This window comes from Mytilus trossulus, chromosome 14, assembly GCF_036588685.1.
Source record: "Mytilus trossulus isolate FHL-02 chromosome 14, PNRI_Mtr1.1.1.hap1, whole genome shotgun sequence".
NCBI classification, from domain to species: Eukaryota; Metazoa; Mollusca; class Bivalvia; order Mytilida; family Mytilidae; genus Mytilus; species Mytilus trossulus.
This window is the reverse complement of record NC_086386.1, coordinates 8,923,281-8,946,237: the sequence shown is the minus strand read 5'-3', so window position 1 is coordinate 8,946,237 and position 22,957 is coordinate 8,923,281. Positions and strand designations below refer to the sequence as shown.

At 32.9% G+C, this 22,957-nt stretch overlaps 1 protein-coding gene across 1 annotated transcript; it reads left to right on the top strand.

Moving 5' to 3' along the window:
• The first annotated feature begins 6,809 nt into the window (after window positions 1-6,809).
• Window positions 6,810-21,289, top strand: LOC134696047 (heat shock 70 kDa protein 12A-like). Its single transcript, XM_063557599.1, has 6 exons — window positions 6,810-6,872; window positions 13,661-13,754; window positions 14,746-15,034; window positions 15,577-15,795; window positions 16,245-16,401; window positions 20,151-21,289. The coding sequence occupies exons 2-6, from the start codon at window positions 13,678-13,680 to the stop codon at window positions 21,149-21,151; spliced, it is 1,743 nt and encodes a 580-aa protein (XP_063413669.1). The 5' UTR covers window positions 6,810-6,872; window positions 13,661-13,677; the 3' UTR covers window positions 21,152-21,289.
• The last annotated feature ends 1,668 nt before the right edge of the window (window positions 21,290-22,957 follow it).

Here is a 22,957-nt window from a genome sequence, read left to right as displayed (position 1 = left end):
TGACCACCTGTTTTAAACAACGCCGGATTTAGTACTGGCTTTACAGTTCGAAATTATTTTTAAAATTACCGTTTAAATTACAGGTTTTCATTGATTCGGGATGATGTATAACTACGTTGCCACGTTCAATTATTTAAGCTCAATATACAAAACTTATTTTTTCAATCACTATTAGACTGCTATTCGTTTGGAAGGCTTTAATATGTAGTTTCCGTTGTAATTGCCCTACCGTTGTCTAATTTATACCATCCTGGATCGGTAAGGACATTTTTGATTATTTTGATTTTTTTGTTTGAGGACTGCCCTCAATGCAGTTATTACATCTCAACTGTCACATCCTTTGGAAATCTAAAGTTGTGCCATTTCACATCGTAAATAACTATTTTTATTTTTGGCATATTTCTGTAGTCTTTGCGGTGTGTTTGGAAATTTTAAAATTGTTCCAGCGTTCGCTTAAATTGTATAAATCAAGATTTTGATAGAGTCTCAATTTGAATTGACATGATTCATTTGACATCGTGCTATTATTGAAGAAGGATATCTGTTATCCGAAATATCTAATATTTGTATATTTTATAGTTATTTTATGGTGATGTTGTACCCTTTTTGACTTGTTATATATATATATATATATATATATCCTTTACTATAGATAATTTAGCTGATCTGTAACAATAACATCTTCATGCCTTATATATCATGTACTGTAGTACGCCGCTAGATTAAAACTGACGTGGAAAGGTAACATATGGCCACCGAATGCTCTTTATTGAGAGCCCAGGTGGTCGTGTGGTCTAGCGGGACGGCTGCAGTGCAGGCGATTTGGTGTCACGATATCACAGTAGCATGGGTTCGAATCCCGGCGAGGGAAGAACCAAAAATTTGCGAAAGCAAATTTACAGATCTAACATTGTTGGGTTGATGTTTAGAAGAGTTGTATATATATATATATATATATATATATAGTTATACAGTTATACAGTTAATATACAACTCGTCTAAACATCAATCCAACAATGTTAGATCTATAAATTTGCTTTCGCAAATTTTTGGTTCTTCCCTCGCCGGGATTCGAACCCATGCTACTGTGATATCGTGACACCAAATCGCCTGCACCAAAAATTTGCGAAAGCAAATTTACAGATCTAACATTGTTGGATTGATGTTTAGACGAGTTGTATATAAATTATGTACACAGCCAAGTATCATCATCATTGATGGCGATCCGATGGATACATCTGTTGTAGGGTTGTCACTGACTCAGACGTAGTTATACAGTTATACAGTTAATGCATAGCTCACCAGTTATATTCAGAGTCTGCGGGAAAAATGTAAATCAATAAACGGTAAAATGTGATTCTATAAGTATTTTTTAATTAAAAAGTGATTCAAATGAATATTACACGAATAACGCAAACCAATATAAATTTGCATTTATACATTACAATATCTTTCATGTTTCTTGTGCTGTAAATCTGGAGGCCACTTTTCCCTTATTTTAAACGACCTTATGTACTATTTCCAAAAAACTTATTTCTTCCTGTCATATTCAAACAATAATAATATGTTAAGCCCTTCAATGAGACATCACACAACAAAACAATGGTAAAATTGCGAGATCAACATATGCATGAAAAGTTAAATATTAAATGTCCAAAATAAGTGTTGCCCTTTTGGTAAGAAGCTGGCAGATGCGCCAGTGATGGATTCAGTTTTATTTTATTATGATAACTTTACTTTGTCGCTAAAAACCACAGGCAAATGTATAAGCAATATCATAAAAAGCTTCAGCACTTGTATCAGACGTTAAATTGTAAATGAATTGACCGTAGACAACTTCATAGAAGATACATCAGATACAAAAAAAGACGAAGAATGCGATTTGCAGCAATGTCTGTGTCCTTCCTGTAAATGCTGTGCAGAGTGTTTATAAGACTGTACTTGTCAAGAAAGGAACTAATTTAGTTTTGAAGAGTTTCTACAAACACCGAGAGATTAAAATTGCTTATTTCTTGATCTTTCTTCTCTTGCTATTATTCTTTGTAACAACTCGATGTTTGCATTAATACAAATATTGCCTCGCTAGCTATTATTATTTCTATTGATACGTACAAGAAAACGTTTGGTGAATGAGAAAGTCGCTCACCCCCTTTGTATGAACTCGTATTTTGAAAGATATTTATCTACTCATCCGCTCTCACAACTAGAAATTTATTTCTGCTGATGCTTAACAGCTTAGACAAGAGAACTTTTGGTGAATGAGAATTTACTCGCTCACTGTTGTATAAACTCGTATTTTGAAGGAGCATCGCCTCGCCCGCTCTCACAACTTGCAATTGATTCATGATCATTCTTAACAGCTTGGACAAGATAACTGGCTTGCTCACTTCGTTGTATGAACTCATATTTTGAAGGACATGTATCGCACGCTCTCACAACTTGAAATTAATATCTAATGATGCATACCAACTTACTAAAGAACATTTGGTGAATGAGAATAGCCCATCTCTGTTTCATGTACCTGTACTTGGAAAATCATGTATTGCCACGCTCGCTCTCACATTGCACTCTTATGGAACATTGCAACTTCACACCGTTAGCAGCTAGCAGATTTCATGAACATTCGAACTCGTAATTCGAAGAAAATTCATCGCATCGCCCGTTCTATTGACTATAGCACATTTATTTGGTGAATTTGGCACGCACGCCCCCGTTACATGAACTCATATTTCCAAAGACATTCATAACCTCGCCAACCTCGCCCGCTCTCACAACTCGCCCATGATTTCTGTTCGTGCTCAATTAACAACTTGGGAGTAGAGAACTTTTTGTGAAGGATAATTGGTTTGCCCCCCCCCCTCCTCCCCCCCCCCCCGTTATGTGAACTCACGATCTCGCATTTGAAAAAAAAAAAAATTTGACAGTTCTGTTATGGAATTGTAACGACAAACTAGATTTCACCGAAGATTGCTTGACTAGCCCACACGAATCATTGGGTACGAACTGACTCGCATAATGAATAAGTTATACCTATAAATTAATTTATGTTAAAACATAATTTTTTTTACTAATCTGTTGATATATTATAACTGTATTTTGGACATTCTAATTTTCAACTGTAAACAATATACTTATACCGTTTTTTGTTGTTGTTTTTTTTTTTTGGGGGGGGGGGGGCATATCATCAAGTTAAAAAAAAATAGAACCCATATTTTTCTATTCTTTATGTTTTTTGCCGATTGTTCTCTATTCTGTTAACCCCATTCGTATTCTCTCACCACTCTTTATGGTTATCTCAATAATTGCATGACACTTTTATAACAGTAATTGGTCGTGTTTTTGTACGTTGTACTAGTATGCTGATTATAAATATTATCGTCAAATTCGTTTTGTTCACGAAATCCTTAAAATAAAGAATCGGCACATAATTTATATTTGAAATAAAATGGCGTGAAAAAAATTGTTTGTCAACTGAGGATAAAAGTGATGGATTAGAAACTATTAATGCGGTAAGAAGTTACTTTCATTCATATTTAGGTTGTTCCTAATAATTTCATTTGTTTTGGCAGTGGATTATTATTGCTACGAGAAAAAAATACAAATTTTATAAGACTCTGCGGTTCAACATTGATAGTAAACAAAAATATCAGATACAAAACGTTGAATGTAAATGATATGAACCTGCAGAGTCTTATTTTATAGGACTACAATATAACTAGCTATTTTTTGTAATGTATGTATGTTGTAAAGAAATTATATTGGCCACAAAACCTACAAATTTAAAAATTTAATTATAATAAAAGCATGCTGACAAGTTGCAAAAAATACTTTAAACGTCAATCTTTTAGCAGATTGATTTGGCGGACTTTTTGACGCTACGGACGACTTTAGCGCCACCTAATTAATAACCCCTGCTATTGTTGCTGATAAAGCTTGACGACAACGGACGTTTCCAAGGACTTGCTTTCCAACTGAAAGCAGAGAGATTAAAAAGGGGATATCTCATTGTTTACACCGGTATCGTTAACATATGCATTATATTAATTGAATACAAGAAAACACACTAATTATAAATACACTGGCTTTAAAATAATGAAAATCAAGTTGACTTATATATAATAAAGGCGTTAAATCATAATAAATTATATCCATAGCTTCATATTATTTGCATGTCTTTCTTCTGTTATTCCATTTTAATTTATGTTACCTTCTATATAATGTATAATACATCTGCGATCAACTAGTACTGGTATAATAAGTTCATAAACATTTGCTGCATTTTCATTGAATTTCTAATATTTTAATTTTCATGATATAACTTACTTAAATAATCTAAAATATGTTTCTGAATGCAGCTAATTCTTTTGAGAAAAGAAATGAATGGGTACAAGCCATTAATAATATAAGAACAGCCATGTACAACAAAATGTTCAAGGTATTGTATGAAACTTTTATTTATAGAAGTTCTAAGTTATGTTTCTTGTACTGACATATTATGATTTCTTAGTAAAATTAAAGCCAATAATTCCGTATGTAAAAACTTGTTATATAAAATCGATGATGGGTTTCGTCACGATGTTGTAAAAGACGTTGCATGAAAACAAAATTTGAACCTCATTTTTAAAAAGTCAAGTCAATAAAAAGAATAACATATCAACGACACTAAGAAAATAAAGACATATTTGATTGTTTTGTTGAATTGTTTTTACTTTCCATATATTCAATTGGACGCTATATAAAAACAAGGAGAATGAAGTGGGTGTAGCCAAAAGCCTCCCATTCGAAATTTGAAAAAAAATCACTGTATGCCTGAAAAGAGAAATATCGTATCGCGCTCGATGCAGTGCTGGCATTTATTCTTAAATTATGACGGAGAGTTTCATTTTGTCTTTATAACGATTCTTCTCTGTAACATTTCTAGTTAAGGTTTTTTGTTTGCATGTTTTTAAAAAATAGCACGAAATTTAAAAAATAAAATCAATCATGACGTAATGTAAATTTTACCCTTTGGTAAATGCAGCCTTACTCCCTTAGACCTTAAACCATATGACACCGAAAGCTACCCAGAATGATTATATCGGATAGAAAGGTCTTTTTAGCTCACCTGGCCTAAAAGGCCATGTGAGCTTTTCTCATCACTTGGCGTCCGTCGTCGTCGTCGTCTGTCGTCGTTAACAATTTTTCAAACATCTTCTCCTCTGAAACTACTTGAATATTATTATAGATAAAGATAAACTGTAAACAGCAAAAATGATCAGCAAAGTAAGATCTACAAATAAGTTAATATGACCAAAATTGTCAATTGACCCCTTAAGGGGTTATTGTCCTTTAATGACAATTTTTCACAATTTGTTCATCATATTTGCTAACTTTAAAAAATCTTCTCCTCTGAAACTACTGAATGGATTTGGATGAAACTTAGCATGATTGTTCCTTAGATTATCCTGCACAAAGTGTGTGCTTCGATTTTTGATCCGTCAAAAACATGGCTGCCGTTACTTAAAATAGAACATAGGGGTCAAATGCAGTTTTTGGCTTACATCTCAAAAACGAAAGCATTTAGACCAAATCTGACATGGGGGTAAAAATGTTCATTAGGTCAAGATCTATCAGCCCTGAAATTTTCAGATGAATCAAACAACCCATTGTTGGGTTGCTGCCACTTAATTGGTAATTTTAAGGAAATTTTGCGGTTTTTGGTCATTATCTTGAATATTATTATAGATAAAGATAAACTGTAAACAGCAAAAATGATCAGCAAAGTAAGATCTACAAATAAGTTAATATGACCAAAATTGTCAATTGACCTCTTAAGGGGTTATTGTCCTTTAATGACAATTTTTCACAATTTGTTCATCATATTTGCTAACTTTAAAAAATCTTCTCCTCTAAAACGACTCAACCAAATTCAACTAAACTTCAACTGAATGATCAATAGGGTGTATAAAATAAAGTTTTTGCTTTATTTTTTATTTCGTCAAAAAACATGGCCGTCATGGCTAAAAATATAACACCGGGTAAAATGCAATTTTTGGCATATATCTCAAAAACTCCAGCATTTAGAGCAAATAAGACGAAGTTAAAGTATTTATTAGGTCAAGGTCTACCTGTCCTGAAATTTTCAGCCGAATTGGGTAACTGGTTTTTCAGGTATAATGCCCCTGAATTGATGATTTTAAAGAAATTTTGCAGTTTTTGGAAATTTTGCAGTTTTTGGTTATTATCTTGAATATTATAATAGATACAGATAAACTGTTAATAGCAAAACTGTTAAGCAAAGTAAGATCTACAAATTAGTCAATTTGACCAAAATTGTCAATTGACCCCTTAAGGAGTTATTGCCCTTTAAAGACTTTTTTCAAAATTTGTTCATCATGTTGACTTACTTTAAAAAATCTTCTCCTTTGAACTGCTGTATCAATTTCAGCCAAACTTAGGCTAAATGAGTTTCAGAGTATCTAGTATAAATTTTATATTTCATTTCCTTGTATGTCAAGAAACATAGCTCCTATGGCTAAAATAGAACATAGGAGAAAATGTTTTTTTTTTGCTTTTGAAGAAAATAGGACGATTCGAAGAACATTTAAATAAATTGAAAAGCCAAAATAATCATTGATGAGAGATTTAACCAAAAAAATTAAGGTGAGCGATTCAGGCTCTTGAGAGCCTCTTGTTTCATTTAGCATTATAAGTATATTTAAGAATGCATTTTTTCTTACAATTAATCTGCTACAAATAGAAAGCTGAACATTGCTCAATGTTTAACTTGTATAGATCAGGTTTCAATCGTTTTTATTTTTAACAGGGAGTTTATGACACAAAAGAAATACTGCAAATAGAGTCAACTTCTGACGATAAAAATGACAACGGAGGTACTTTATAAGAATTTAGAATATTTTTTTTTCATTTGTTCTTTGCAGAACATAGTGAAATAAATCCATTTAGACAACTGTATGTCACTATACGGCCTTTTACCGTGAGCAAAATCCATACATTTTATTCAGTTATCAATGTTACCGACATGACATAATGTGACACAATAGAAATAAAAAAACAAACGGCTAGATCTATGACAAAAAAAAAACGAGAATCATAACAACAGACAACAACCAACGCAAACAATGGATTACATGCTCATGGCTTGATAAATACAGAATGTGACAATGTTAAATACACAAACACTGGACAATACTGAGAAATTCCTACTCGTGTGTCCTAATTTAAAAAAAAACAAACTATAAACTGGTTCTGAATTCTAAGTCTCATTTCTGTATTTATGTATATGTCTCTTGGTAATTGTTTAACTTTTGTTTGGTTGTTGCCTGTGTGAATTTTGCAGACATTCGACTTTCTTCAAGAAAATGGGGGGCTTCAAACAGAAACATTTTTTTCCGTTTTCAATTCCTGGAATGTACAAGCATTAGCCTTTCAAAAAGTGCTAGTCGACTCTTAGCTGATGAAAATGGAAAGTGCTGTCGCTTTGTAGATTAATTCATTTACTAGAATAGCCACGTGCATCAATCAACAAATTTTATCACACACGTGAGGTCACACGTTATGAAGTAGTATGTATATCATTTAACGTTGTTGATAACGAAACTCCAGAAGATTCGACTATTTATAGATAAAAGTTACCTGTGTACCAATATCATGAATATGCATGATTAATGACCAGGCAAAATCTAATTGCTAAAATAGAGAGGACAAATCCGATACTCTACGGGATTGAAGGACATTTACTAGGTTTGAATTGTCCTAACCAATCAATAAACTTTGATTATTCACGTCTCGTAATATCTTCCAATCAGGTAGCAAGAAAAATTCACGCACTAACTGTCCATCGTTCAATTCTTAATATCGACTCCTAGGAGTCGATAATTAGTATTTCACTGTATTTTATGAAATAAATGTATATTTATGATTTAGTAAAATACCTGTTCTATTTTTTATAACTGCATTTAGAAACCATTGATTTGTTATACATTGTGCATGTACTTTTATATGCACTCTCATCATTTGAGCACATTTAAAGAACAATTCACATTAAAAAAAAATCAATTTGCAAATAACCGAGACTGTCAGTGCCAAGGCTTACATTTAGACAAATATGTGATCAAGAAGAATGACAAATAAATAATGTACGTGGATATTTGAACTGACTTGAAATAGACAGAATTAAATTTCATATTTCAACCAGTAATTATCTACCAATGCTTCTTGGCAAACATTCTAAACGTATTAAAAATTAAGTAACAATGCGTAGCTTAGAACAGTCGGATATGCGGTTTAAATAGAACAAAAGAATTCGACCTCATGTGTTTAGACGGTAGAAAAGTAAAATAAACTTTGTATACGGTTGTCAAGATGTCACAAAAGTTACTTTCCGTAAAGTCATTATAAATATTTGCATTCACGTTGTTTAATTTTCATGTTGTACAATTGTTAACAATGCAACTTGCAACCAATCGTTTTCAAAACGACCACAAGTCAAGCTGTTACGTCATTTAGGGGGTCTCCTTAAAAACTGCTACTTTTTTTTGCCCGACATAGAAAAAATCTGGGGAAAATTAAAAAAAATTAGAATTGAATTGTGAATCGTTTAAGACCATTCCCAAAGTGGCACACATAAAATTGACATTTGGACGCAATTTCAAAGTTGGATGTTATATGACTGGGTTTTGTTAATCAATTTACGCATCGAACACACCCGTCCTATATATGTAACATCACATGACTTTTAAGTGATTAAAACTATTTTTTTAAAATAATATTTGCATGTTTGACATGTTTTTTTCTTAAACAATTACATTTACACCGACAGTCATAATTTCTGTATTATTTTAAAAAGTTTTGTTACACATTTTGTTACATCTTGGTTATACAGTTACCCGGATTGGTTGATCATTGTGAAGTTGCATATATTTATATCGTTGTATTCCTTTTGTTTATGTTAACCAATTGACGTTCGGAATTAGTTTTTATACATCATTATTGATCTTGCAATTTCTTGTAATTTTGTTTGCGTCTTATTTCTTTGGTGTCATATTTTTGCTATGTTTGTGTTCGATCATACAGTATAATAAGTCGGTAGTTACCCGCTAATGGATTTTTTTTAATTTCTTGTGACTTTTTGCGTCGTATTTGTTGATTGCAGTTGGTTTTTGTTTTGTGTCATGTGGAGATATGGTGTGATTTTGTTTTTCTTTTGATGTATTTGCATCTTAGATTGGGATTGCACTGAGTTATTTCATGATTTCTTTTGTGCCATATTTTCGATACATTTTTATTGCCCTACAATTGTAGAGAGGCATTATTTTTTTCTGGTCTGTACGTCCGTTCGTTCGTTCGTTCGTCTGTGCGTCCGTTCGTCCCGCTTCAGGTTAAAGTTTTTGGTCAAGGTAGTTTTTGATGAAGTTGAAGCTTGAAACTTAGTACACATGTTCCCTATGATATGATCTTTCTAATTTTAACGCCAAATTAAAGTATTGACCCCAATTTCACGGTCCACTGAACATATAAAATGATAGTGCGAGTGGGGCATCCGTGTACTATGGACACATTCTTGTTAGTCTATCTTATAGCATCTTACAATTGGCTCACTCTATTTTTCTCATACATGCTCACTATTACAAGTCAAGTACTATAGTAGTACACCGGTGTCTACATATTTCATGTTCTACACATGCGTATATATATTACTCGAATGTGAAACATGCAACAAATTGAATACTCTACCAAAGCAAGCCAGGAAACAATCCATCAACAAGGAAGTATGTTAATCATTTAACTTTAAAGGGGATATGGTTTTCTTGTCTGAGCGCGACCATTTATTGTCCGCCTCCACCAATCAAATATTTTTGTCTTTCAAAACTTAACACTATATGACTATAAGGTTTTAGAAGATCAGAATTCATAATAATTTTTATGGTTTTAAATTTTGCCTGACATTAATATTTTTTCGAACGAATTTTGGATCAGACGATTTTTTTTTTGAATGAATCTTAGTAATACCCTCATTCTTTTTCACAATTTGATGTTAAATTTTCGTAAGTAAATAACCAGCACAAAGACTTTCATTTTTTTAATATACATTTGAAGACTTCCATCGCACTGTTCAAACCAATATTCAGTGGCGGATCCAGAATTTTACATTAGGGGGGGGGGGGGGGGGGGGCTGACTGAGCTTAGGGGGGCTCGCTCCAGTCATGTTTCAGTGATTCCCTATGTTTAATCAAACAGATGTTTCCGACGAAAGCCACCCCCTCCCAAATCCGCCTATATTCTTGAAAACGTTATTCTTCTACATACTTACCTCCATGTTATTGTCTCAAGTCTTCAGTCTTTGCACCAAACACTTACAATCAACCAAGCCGTTGCTAAGACAGTTTTTGATAATCTGTTACAGTTTTGTACAAGAGTTAGACCTTTGTTGTTTTAATAATAAAAACGGAATTATTAGGATGTTATGGGAAATATCGAGTTTGCTTGATATTGACAAATCAAAAATTCAAGTCACATGGTAATGTTTGGGATGCTTAAACCTTTGACATATTTTGTAAGTTGAAAAATGAATATACTAATTTAAAGACCTTTTTGGGGTGTTTTAAAACATTTACGGTTGACTAGCATATTTTATGTAGAATGTACAACCTGTTTTATTTAAAAAAAAAAAAAAAGGTGATTCTAAAAGATAATTAAGCATATGCCCTTTTAACTGTTCTTGAACAGGGCTCCAATTTAAAAAAAAAAAAAAAAGAAGGGTTCAGATGAGCAAGTTCTTTGAAGAAGAAAAAGGAGAAACCAATGGCACTGCTATATCATCTCAGAAATTATATAAATTATTACCATCAGTATTACAAGGCTATGAAGGATGCATTCACATCTCTTCTGTTATGGATACGTTTGACAAATTCTGTATATAAAAAAAAACAAGTTCCTTTTGTGGCATAACTTTATTCATATAGATTATTTCTCCTACATATATTTATATGTTGCTTTCTTTAGTTCAAATTTGAATCTCAGATAAGCATCTGGTACTTTAAAACCTCTCCTCTCTGGTCTATGCCTCTGGTCGACATGTGTACTTCAGAGTAATTCCTGACTGTCAGATGTATAGCAGACTTTTCACATAACTTCTTGATAAAACTGCTGTCTATCTCCCTTTTCGACACTGCAAACATAAAAATCGAACAGGCAATTAAAGAGGGGCTTGCAACCTCATGTTCCCCGTACAAACGGATCGGAACTAAGAGCTCTTTCCCGGATCTGCCACTGGATTTATACATCAGATGCATCACAAAATATAAACATGTTATTAAATATACTTGAATATGAAATAAAGAAAAATATAAATCGAAAATGTTGAATTATAATTTATGTCTACGAAACCCAAAGTTCCTACTTAATTGGCCATGTTTTCAAATCATATCAAATGTTTTCATTGGTCTTCACATGTTAGAGAAATGTAGGCTATTGCATATTCTTCAGAGCTGTATCTTGAACTAATGAATTGAAAAAGAGGGGATGGATATACGTACTAAACATTTGTCTGTATTTTCAACATATCAAACAAACATGTGAGAAAAATTAGTTTTAGAATACGAAATATCTCTCTCATTCTGTAAACAGATATTGTAGGATTGTTAAGGTATTTTGGTGTTTATAAAAGCCCCCCCCCCCTTTTTTTTGTTTGTTATATACACCACAAAAAACAATAAGTTAGGATAAAGAACTAATTAACGCTAGTCCTATAATGTAAGGCTTCAGAGTTTCATTTCATTAACATTCAACATGTTTATCGGATTTTTTTTACTATCATTGTTGAACCGTTATTTTTTATCGGATTTTTTTCAACTTCCAATGTCGAACCGTTGAACCGTTCAACATTGATAGTAAACAAAAATTCGATAAAAAATGTTGAATGTAAATGATATGAACCTCCGGTCTTATAGTAAAGGACAATATATAATTATAGTAAAGGACAATATATAAGACTTCTGAGATTCATATCATTTACATTCAACGGTGTGTTTTTTTACTATGAACCGTTCAACATCAATAGTAAAAAAAATCCGATATAAAAAGGTTGAATATAAGTGATATGAACCTCCGAAGTCTTATATAATAGCACTACGGTAAACAGAATAATTGAAAATTCAGTTAATTTAGTGTGGGAGGCTATTTTAATCCACTTTATGCGTGTGTATTATATAATGTTACAATGTAACAAACCTATCGAACACACCGTGAAAAATAACATTATCTCCCCTGGATATGCTTAACAACAAGATACAAAAAGCTGCTACCTTTTTATGCCCTATATCACATAATTATGAAAACACATTACATAGATAGGGAATACTGTGCTTGTGTACACGTTTTAATGTGTAGGTGGCACACTCAGAACGATCGTCTCTAGATCTTTTTTTAAATTCGTCCCGGCCTTTCCGGGTTCACGAAGCAACACGTTTCTTTCCTTTCCAGCTATTCCTGATTATAAATAAATCCAAAACATGCATTTATCCCAAAGCAACAACTATTAAACAACTCACCTATACCAATGGTGATCGTCTTATTCTTAGCTGATTCCTTTAATCGTACCATTCTTGACGACACCCATCGTTGTAGCGTCTATCATTGGAAGTAGCGAAATTACATGATTTGACAGGGGAGCGAAATAAATAAGGGGAGCAATTTTATCGAACCGCATTCCGGATCGAGAACAAGTCAACCAGTTATTATTTGTGTTTACGTGTCATTGATTTAAAAACTGTGAACTGTTCAAAGAATGAAAAAAAGATAGCAATCATGATTCTAACTACAAATAAAAAATGAGTGATAGTTTCAATTTATGTTCTGTTCCTATCTTACGTGCTTTCGTTTTCAAGGACTCTTTCTTGTCTTTCATCAAAACGATCATCTATGCAGAGCTTATACATAAGATTGTTTTTAATTTTTGTCCTAAAAAGCATGAAATATTTGTCACTGTACTTTAATCAATCAGTCATAAACATTTTGTTAATTGATTGAATGATAATGTTTTCTTTTTTTACTTGTTCATACACAATATTATTTTGTTTTGTTTGTATAAATGTAAATATTGTATTCCTCTTGTTACTTTAACGAGTCTGAGTGATCAAATTGCAAATAAGAGTTGTTTAAAATAATAACTTCTAGTTTCATCCATTTCCAATGCACACTGTGATCTTACCAGACAGACCTTGGCTCATCATATGTAGTACCCAACAATTATGAATAGAAGTATGTTCTCTCTTAGTGTTCTGACGAACGGAAGTAAAACCCTTGCCAAAGTGCGGCGTTCGTTTGGCTGTGCGGGACGTACAAGTACACAATCACGCGTTGTAAGAATCGAGACGTAAAATTGGATTTCTTTTATAAAGAGAGAGAGATGAGATCCATTGCAAACAACTCTTTGAGGGATCTGTTCGTTGACCGTTTCCAGTCAAAATTTGTGTCCTTATTCACCACCCATATTTGTTTCCAATAGCAGTTCTAATTTACCGACCTTTATCCCAGCCCCTATTACGTACATATTGTATTTATTCTACTAATAAATGGTTTTCGTCGTGAACATGCATATAATATTGCCACACGTTTTAAGCAATCAACAATCAATAATGTATTTGTTTCTATTACATAGGAAACAAAAAAAAAACAATGAACGAAACAGTTTGTGACGAAGTTATGGCAAAACCAGAAAAGAATATTGCATCACTATTTCAGTCACCACAAAAGTAAGATGTGTCGATGATTCTAATATTCCCTTTTCAAATAACCTTGTTTTCAAAATATGAAATTTTGAAGAAAGGTATTTTGTACTTTTGATTGTCTATATTATACCTCATCAATAACTATATTATGTTTATATATGAATACGCGTCATAATGGAGTTGAGTCAACTATCCAAAAAAGACAAAAATCATTATAGATCAAAACAACTACAAGACACCGGACCTTTTTAAAAAAAAAAACAATATCATATAGTTACAAAAGAACTTATGTTAAGTGTGAAATCCATCAAAAAAACAAAACGAATTGTCTGTTCTATGCTAAAAAAAAGCATTCAGACAGACAACAAAAACAACAACCACTGTAATGCAGGCACTTAACTTGGGTCTAACCTTGGTGACCTTGTGCTGTTGTCTGCTCTATGGTCGGGTTGTTGTCTCTTTGGCACATTCCCCATTTCCATTCTCAATTTTAACACATACATAATAAAATGTGCTCAAACATGTGTGTGCGTGCAATTTGGAATGCGATGTAACAGTGTAACAACAGACCAAAACAGTTTTTAAAGATCAGGTAAAAGGGCTATATGTTATCGTGTGTTTTTCTATGTTGTGATGTTTATTGTTTCAGAAAAAGGGAGAATGTTTGGTACCATTAGAACGTTTAATACCGCTGCAAATGTTTGAACCTGTCCTAAGTCAGAAATCTGATGTACAGTAGTTGTCGTTTGTTTATGTAATTTTTACGTGTTTCTCGTTTTTTGAATAGACTAGACCGTTGGTTTTATTCCGTTTGAATGGTTTTAAACTAGTAATTTTGGGGTCCTTTATAGCTTTTTGTTCGGTGTGAGCCAAGGCTCCATGTTAAAGGCCGTAAATTTACCTATAATGGTTTACTTTTATAAATTGTTATATGGATGAAGAGTTGTCGCATTGGCACTCCCACAACATCTTCCTATATCTATTGACTAATCAGATAGGGTTTTGTTATATTTAGGTCGTTTGTTGCCGTAGCAGCGATTGATTTTGGAACTACATATTCTGGCTGTGCCTTTTCTACAGTACAAGATTTCAAAACAGACAAATTGAGGATAGTAACCATTCCACTGGATGATAAAAATGTATTTTCATACAAAACCCCTACAGTATTACTATTGAATCCTGAGGGGCAATTTCATTCATTTGGGGCAGCGGCAGAAGATCATTATGTAACGTTAGCCGAAAGTGACGAGGCTAATAGTTGGTACTACTTCGATCGCTTCAAAATGCAGCTGTATAGTGCAAAGGTATTTTTAGTTTTAACTAACATTTGTCAATCCCACTTACATATCTATTGAGAAAAGCTTTCAGGATTCTGTAAATTGGCATAATTGTAGATGAATATATATATAAGTAGCGACACTTTTGATGCAGTTCAAAAGCGATTTCACCTCCATCAGGAACGCTTAAATCTAATGACAAGGATAAATGTTGGAGTTCTTGAGGAGCTACAATCTAAAAGAGCAAAATATTCCTACTTAAACAACCGTAATATTCTTGACCTATTCTATTTACTATGTAGTTATAAATTTTATATCAAGTTTAAGATGAGTAGATTGAATAAAAATAACAAAAGAACCGAAGTAAAAGTTTTATATGTATACGTGTATTCTCTTTTTCTTTTTCATTAAACTGGGAAATTGCGTAAATGTTTTTGTATTTCGATATCCACCTCTGTTTTTCGTATATTTTGGGCCCTGATTTTGATTCTGCATGTTATCTTATTATAAAATTGTATGCAGTTTTATTGTTATCATTTAATATTTATTTTTATTCTTGCCATCCGTAGGATATAAATCGAAACATGATGCTTAAGGAAATGGGAGGTAAAAAAATGGAAGCAATGTTGGTTTTTGCATTATGCATAGAATACATTAAAGACAAGGTGTTAGATAGATTGCGCCTAGCAATAAATGGTCTACAGGACGATGATGTACGTTGGGTTTTGACTGTACCCGCTATTTGGAGTGATCAAGCTAGACAATTTATGATAAAAGCTGCTGCAAAGGTTTCTGCAATTTTCTAAATTATAAGTGGTCAAATATGAAATGAAATATATTTTGTCAAGTGAAATAATGCATAAAGGACCATTTTTACTTGCAATAAAAACCAGACTTAGATAACAACAAAACATGCAAACAAATATATAAATAAACAATGCCAACAAAACTAAATCTTTAATTTTAGGTTTAATTTTACTGTAGATGAAGTGTTATGCAAATTAATATTTACATGAGTATTTAGTCGGATAACAGCTCTACATAGCTCATGTTTACTATTTTAATTTAAATATATCATGCCCGAATCTAAACACAATTTACTTCACGAAAAATCTTATTGCAACACTAAAGATTTCAATAATATTTTGCTAATTGAAAAATGCAAACATTTCTTAAGTTATAAAGCAAATGCGTGATAACTTGTCGACATAGTCTTGATAACATTTTTCAATATTAGGCAGGTATTAGTAAAGAGAATTTGAAGTTGGCATTAGAACCAGAAGGTGCTGCTATGTTTTGTAAATATCTTGCGGTGGACAAAGTGGAACATGGAGATCGATCAGCTCTGAAGGCCTTTGAAGAGAAAGCACAATTTATGGTAGTTGATTTAGGTGGTAGGTGAATGTTATTGCAATTAAGATTTAAAGGAAAAAAGTCAATGCAATAGAAAGAATTTGAAAAAAAAAACACTTTTGCCATTACAAAATACCAGTTAATCACAAATCACAAATCGGATTAGGACAAATAATTTTGTTTTGTGAGGTAGCTTTAAAAGATTCAAACACTTGCTTTTTTCAACAGAATAAGTTAGTTGAGTTAAACTAGAGTTACTGTAATACTACAAGTTACACACTGTTAGAGAACATACGATCTAAGTCTTTTACATCTGGCAAAACTTGTTAAAGTATTAACAATAGTTGACGTCTCTCCAAAATTCAGAAACTCTAGTCAGACTAAAAGAATTAGTCAGAAAATTGAGAAAGGAAATGTGGAATGTGTCAAAGCGACAACAACCCGACCATAGAGCAGACAACAGCCGAAGGCCACCAATGGGTCTTCAATGTAGCGATAATTCCCGCACCCGTAGGTGTCCTTCAGCTGGCCCCTAAAAATATGTATACTAGTACAGTGTAAATGGACGTCATACTAAACTCCGAATTATACACAAGAAACTAAAATTAAAAATCATACAAGACGAACAAAGGCCAGAGGCTCCTGACTTGGGACAGGCGCAAAATTGCGGCGGGGTTAAACATGTTTATGAGATCTCAACCCTCCCCCTGTACCTCTAGCCAATGTAGAAAAGTGAACGCATAACAATACGCACATTAAAATTCAGTTCAAGAGAAGTCCGAGTCCGATGTCAAAAGATGTAACAAAAGAAAATAAATAAAAGAAAATAATACATAAATAACAACAGACTACTAGCAGTTAACTGACATCCCAGCTCCAGACCTCAATTAAACTGATTGAAAGATTTTGTCTTCATCATATAAATATCAGGCACAATCCCTCCCGTTAGGGGTTTAGTATCATACTATCATAAGATATATGAGAAGAACATAACCCGTGTCATGCCAATAACTGTTTTTAAAAAAAATAAATGTGTTTAATGCCGATGCAAAGACCCTATAAGTGAATCAATATTAAAGCCAAAATATGCAATCTTTAATGACCTGACAACAGTATCGTAACTATATCCCTTCTTAATAAGTCTGTTTAAAGGTTTTGTAAGCTTTTGAGGTGAATACTGACATTGTTGTGCTTTGTAAAGAATATTATCATAAAAGATTGGATGTGAAATACCTGAACGTATTCTGCATGTTGAGTTATATTTACGAATTATTTCCTTATACCGGTGATAAAATTTAGTAAATGTTTTGACCAGTTTGTGATATCGAAAACCCTGGTGTAATAATTTTTCAGTAATACATAAATTTCTAAAAAATCTAATACGTTGTTACATACACGAGCGAATCGTACAAGTTGAGATATATAAACACCATAAGATGGCGACAAGGGAACGTCACCATCTAAACATGGATAATTAACGATAGGAAATGAAAAATCATCTCTTTTATCATAAATTTTTGTATTAAGCTTCCCGTTAATGATATAGATATCAAGATCGAGGAAAGGGCAGTGGTCATTGTTAGTATTAGCTTTATTTTAAGTAAGTTCAACAGGATAAATTTCTTTAGTATACATACTGAAGTCGTCGGTATTGAGAGCCAATATATCATCCAAATTTCTAAAAGTATTATAAATTTTTGTATCAAATGTTGTTTCGATGGGTCTTTGTTAATTTTAGTCATAAATTGTAACTCATAACAATACAAAAACAGGTCCGCAATAAGTGGTGCACAGTTAGTCCCCATTGGAATTCCAATAACTTGACGATATACGGAATCTCCAAAGCGAACAAAAATGTTATCAAGTAAAAATTCAAGCGCATATATAGTATCAAAGCATGTCCAATTGACATAGTTCTTTTGTTTATTGCTACTAAAAAATGACCTAAATGAGTTTAAACATATATACTCGCATTCTGACTTTTTAAATGCCCAGTTAATAAGGGATGTGATTTTTTTCTTAATTAGAATATGAGGCAAAGTGGTATTAAGGGTAGAAAAATCAAAACTTTGAACAGATTCAAAATCACCAATGTATGCATGCAATTTATCAAGTACTTCCAACGAGTTTTTGACACTCCAAAAGTAATTAATTCCACTATTTTCAAAGGCTTTATTTGAACAATTTATTATCAGGTTTTTTATTGTACCAAGTGTACTAGTAAGTAAAACAGACAATTTAGTAGTGGAACAATGGCTTGAAGATGAAATAAATCTATATTTGTAAGGTGTTTTGTGTAGTTTCGGAAGCCAGTACATAGTTTGGACTTTCATTGTAACTGGTTCTGCTTGTAAAGAAGTAGCTAAAAGTTTGTGTTTGTACAGATGTCGTTTTCTGAAAATGAAGTCAGTTGGAATGTTGGTGAATTCGTGATTTCCTTTTGCAGAACCTCTATATAAAATTTACGTCAAACAATAATGATATTATTAGCAGCTTTATCAGCCGGGACAAAAACAAATTCCTTGGCTAGTTCCTTTAGTTTATGTTTGATACAGGGAAATAGGGTTTTTATGGTTGTTGTTAAGAGTAAAATGTTCTTTAAAATGTTGTATTCTAATATTAACTATCTTCATTACTGAATTAAAAAGAGTCCAAAGATTTGTTGTCAGCTTTTTCCCGTTTTACCCATTTCAAACAGTAGGTATGGAGTGAGTCGAGGATGATATTACGACACTCATTCTAATTAATAATTGACGGGGGACGATATTTAGGTCTTTTACTGAGGAATGATTTTAAAAATAAGTCATGCATGTTTCATTAAAGAGAATGGCCATAAAGATTCAAATAATTGTGTTAGGAGGTGACTAATCATACTTTGAAAACCACTCATTCGAAAAAGTATTCTCTGAGACAAACATCTATATCGAGGACGTGTGTTTCGTCAAATAAACAGCATTCCTTTGAAAAATGGATGTGTTTCTCTTTTTGTCGAGTGGTTACTTTATTTATATAAGACTTTAAACAGCACTTCCCAATATAATTGAAAAGGAGCTTACGTTATCCTTTAACTTAAATTTTCGCTGTATAAACGATGTTGCTATCATGGTATACAGTTTCATGAGGTAGAATTATGCAGATGGTTAATATAAAAAGCAAGCTTATTATAACTGCAAATTAATTAATTGTGTAAAATTAAGATTGCAACTCCGTCAGACAAATTTAACCACAAACGATTTAGGCTATATAGACTTAAGTAACCATTGGTGATTTTTATGGTTGTATTTTAGTGTTTATAGTCTATGAACTCGACGGGAACAACAGGTTTTCAAGAAATGTTATGAACATACGAATATCGTTCCTTCGTAAACTCAATGAGCAGACGATATGACAACTGTTTTTAACCTGTTACTACTTTCGTCATGTTGCCCGTCTATCACCTCTTTTAATTGTCCCAGTGACGAAAAACATTAGAAGTTTTCCTTTGTTATTTCAAAACAAGAGGTTGAAAGCAATAATATTTAAACAAACAAATGACCCTATCTTTCCTTCTAATTGTAATATATCAACCTCTCATGTCTCCAAATCAGCATTTCAAATACACTCATTTCAAGTTGTACTATGATATCACTAAATGGTATGTTATACTTTAATAAATCCGCTTGCAGGGCATCATCGTGAGAATCAAGTGTAGTGTCATAGGAATGAGATGTATACTAAATAGCATTTTTTATAAACCGTTGAATCTTTTAAACTGCACTAAACTAACTTGATTCAAGATGTTCTATTTTAGGTGGCACAATTGACATTACAGTATCTGAAGTACTCCCTACTGGACAACTGAAAGAAATCTACAACGCCACAGGAGGTCCCTGGGGAGGAAACTATATTAATGGCCAGATAATAAAAACCCTGAAAGAAGTTATTGGATGGGAGATAATCAGAACCTTCAAATTAGAGGAATTCTACGAATACCTTGAATTACTAAGAAATGTGGAACAAAGAAAACGTGGCGCGAAGCACGACTCCGAATTGTCATTGGCGATATCAAAAGATCTTTCAAAGAAAATTAAGATTCCCAATTCACACAAACAGAGCGTACGATTATCAGGGAGAAGTATTCATCTCTCGGCACTATTAATGCAGAAAATCTTTTCCTCATCTGTTAATACGATGACTAAACATGTAGAAGGGCTTCTTCAGAAGAAAGAAACACGCGGAGTGTCATCCATTCTGTTGGTAGGAGGATATGCAGCTTCTGATTTTGTCCAACGTGCCTTTAGAGAGAAGTTTGAGCAGAAGTATAAGATTATATTCCCGTTGACGCCAGATATGATAGTTTTGAAAGGCGCTGTTATCTTGGGTCATCTCGGAGAAGCAATCGTAGACAGGATGACAAAATATCATTATGGATTAGGGCTTTGTGCAGCAGCTGTCTCCGGTCGTATAATATCAGTAGAAGAAGATACGACAAAAACGTTTTTCTCGTTAATCAAGAAAGGTCAAACGATTAAAGTTGGCGATGTAGTTACGAATTACGAAGTTGCTATTAAAGCGCATTCCCAATGGGCAAGTATTGAAGTCTATACAACTGACGAAGACGTGCCAAGGACAAACATTGATGAGGAACACTTCACCAAAGTAGGAAACATTAACGTTACACTTCCACAATTCAAACACGAAAGCATCCTTATCCTCACTATAACTTATTGCGAGACAGAATTTAAAGTGATAGCAACAGATAAAACTACAGGTAGATGTTTCGTTGGTATTTGCAAGTTCCTAGGAAAATAAAGTACCGAAATCTGAAAACTCATAACAGTTTCTTAATGTGTGAAAGATATAATTCTTATATAAGTTTAATTTTTAACTTTTATTCAGCTTAAAGCTATATTTAATCAACAGTGTGTAATATTTTTTTATGGTGAAAGATTGTTGACTGATTGTTGTACTATAATAGAAATAAAGATTGTATAATTGTATTTAAGTATTCAAATGTAAATAGTTATCAAAGGTACCAGGATTATAATTTAGTACGCCAGACGCGCGTTTCGTCTACATAAGACTAATCAGTGACGCTCATATCAAAATATTCATGAAGCCAAACAAGTACAAAGTTGAAGAGCATTGAGGATCCAAAATTCCAATAAAATGTGCCAAATATGGCTTAGGTAATCTAAGCCTGGGATAAGAAAATCCTTAGTTTTCGAAAAATTCAAAGTTTTGTAAACAGGAAATTTTTAAAAAGGACCTAATTATTGATATTCATGTCAACACCCAGGTCTTGACTACTGGGCTGGTGACACCCTCGGGTACTAAACTTCTCCATCAAATCGTGTTTCCATATTATACAATGTTAGTCATTCGTCTTACTTTTCTGTTCTACTAGACATTGAGTTATGTCACCATACCATTGGCATTCCAGAAATCAGCTGTTGTTCTTGCCAGCTTGTTACTTTGTTCGAAATAAAACAGGCTTTTAAAGAGGACTTTCACACTAGCATTATTATATACCCTTTTTAATTTTTTGTATACGATTGTGTGTCTTTTGCATGGCGTACACATTTTAATCCTGAAATCTATGATGAGTACATGCAATACCACGAACCACTACATATCACAGAATAATTAAAGGTTTCAAGTGGGACAGAATATATCCACCTTCAAGAGCATCTGATATCCACTCCAATAGTTTGGAGTTGGTTTTACTAGTTTTTGAATTATTGTTAATTAAGTTACTCTTCTTCCTTTTTAGCTCACCTGACCCAAGCGAGCAATTCTCATCGCTTGCGTCCGTCGTCCGTTAACTTTTACAAAAATCTTTTCCTCAGACACTACTGGGCCAAATTAAAATAACCTTTGGGGTATACAAAACAAACGTAGTTTAACAAATATATCCAATGACCCCGCCCATCGACAAAGATGGCCGCATTGGATAAAATAGATTATTAGGGTTAAATGCAGTTCTTGGATTATAACTCTAAAACTAAAACTGAGAGCAAATATGACTTTCGGTAAAATATTCATCATGTCCAGATCTATCAACCGTGAATTTTCAGTTGCATCGTATAACCTGCTGTTTGGTTGCTATCGCATAACTGGTATTTTTAATGAAATTTTTCAGTTTTTGGTTATTATCTTGAATACCAAAATAGATATAGATAGATGAAATGTAGACATTAAATTGTTCAGCAAAGTAAGACCTACAAATAAGTCAAGATGATCAAAATTGTCAATTGACCCCTCAAAGAGTAATATCCCATTAAAGTAAATTTTTCGCATTTTTTTGTAAATTTTTGTTATCTTTTACAAAATCTTCTCCATTGAAACTACTTGGCCAAATTAAACCAAACTTGGTATAATCCATCCTTTGGATATCTAGTTCACAAATGTATCCGGTGACCCCGCCAATCAATTCGATTACCCTCAAGATGGCTGTTTTGACTTATTGTTGAACCTGGGAGTATCATGCAGTTTTATGCTTACTTTTCTATCCGCCTTGAAATTTTCAGACAAATCAAACAACCCATAGGTGGTTTGCTGCCCCTGAACTGGTAAATGTAGGGATTTTTTTCATCTGTTTTTGTTTATTAATATCTT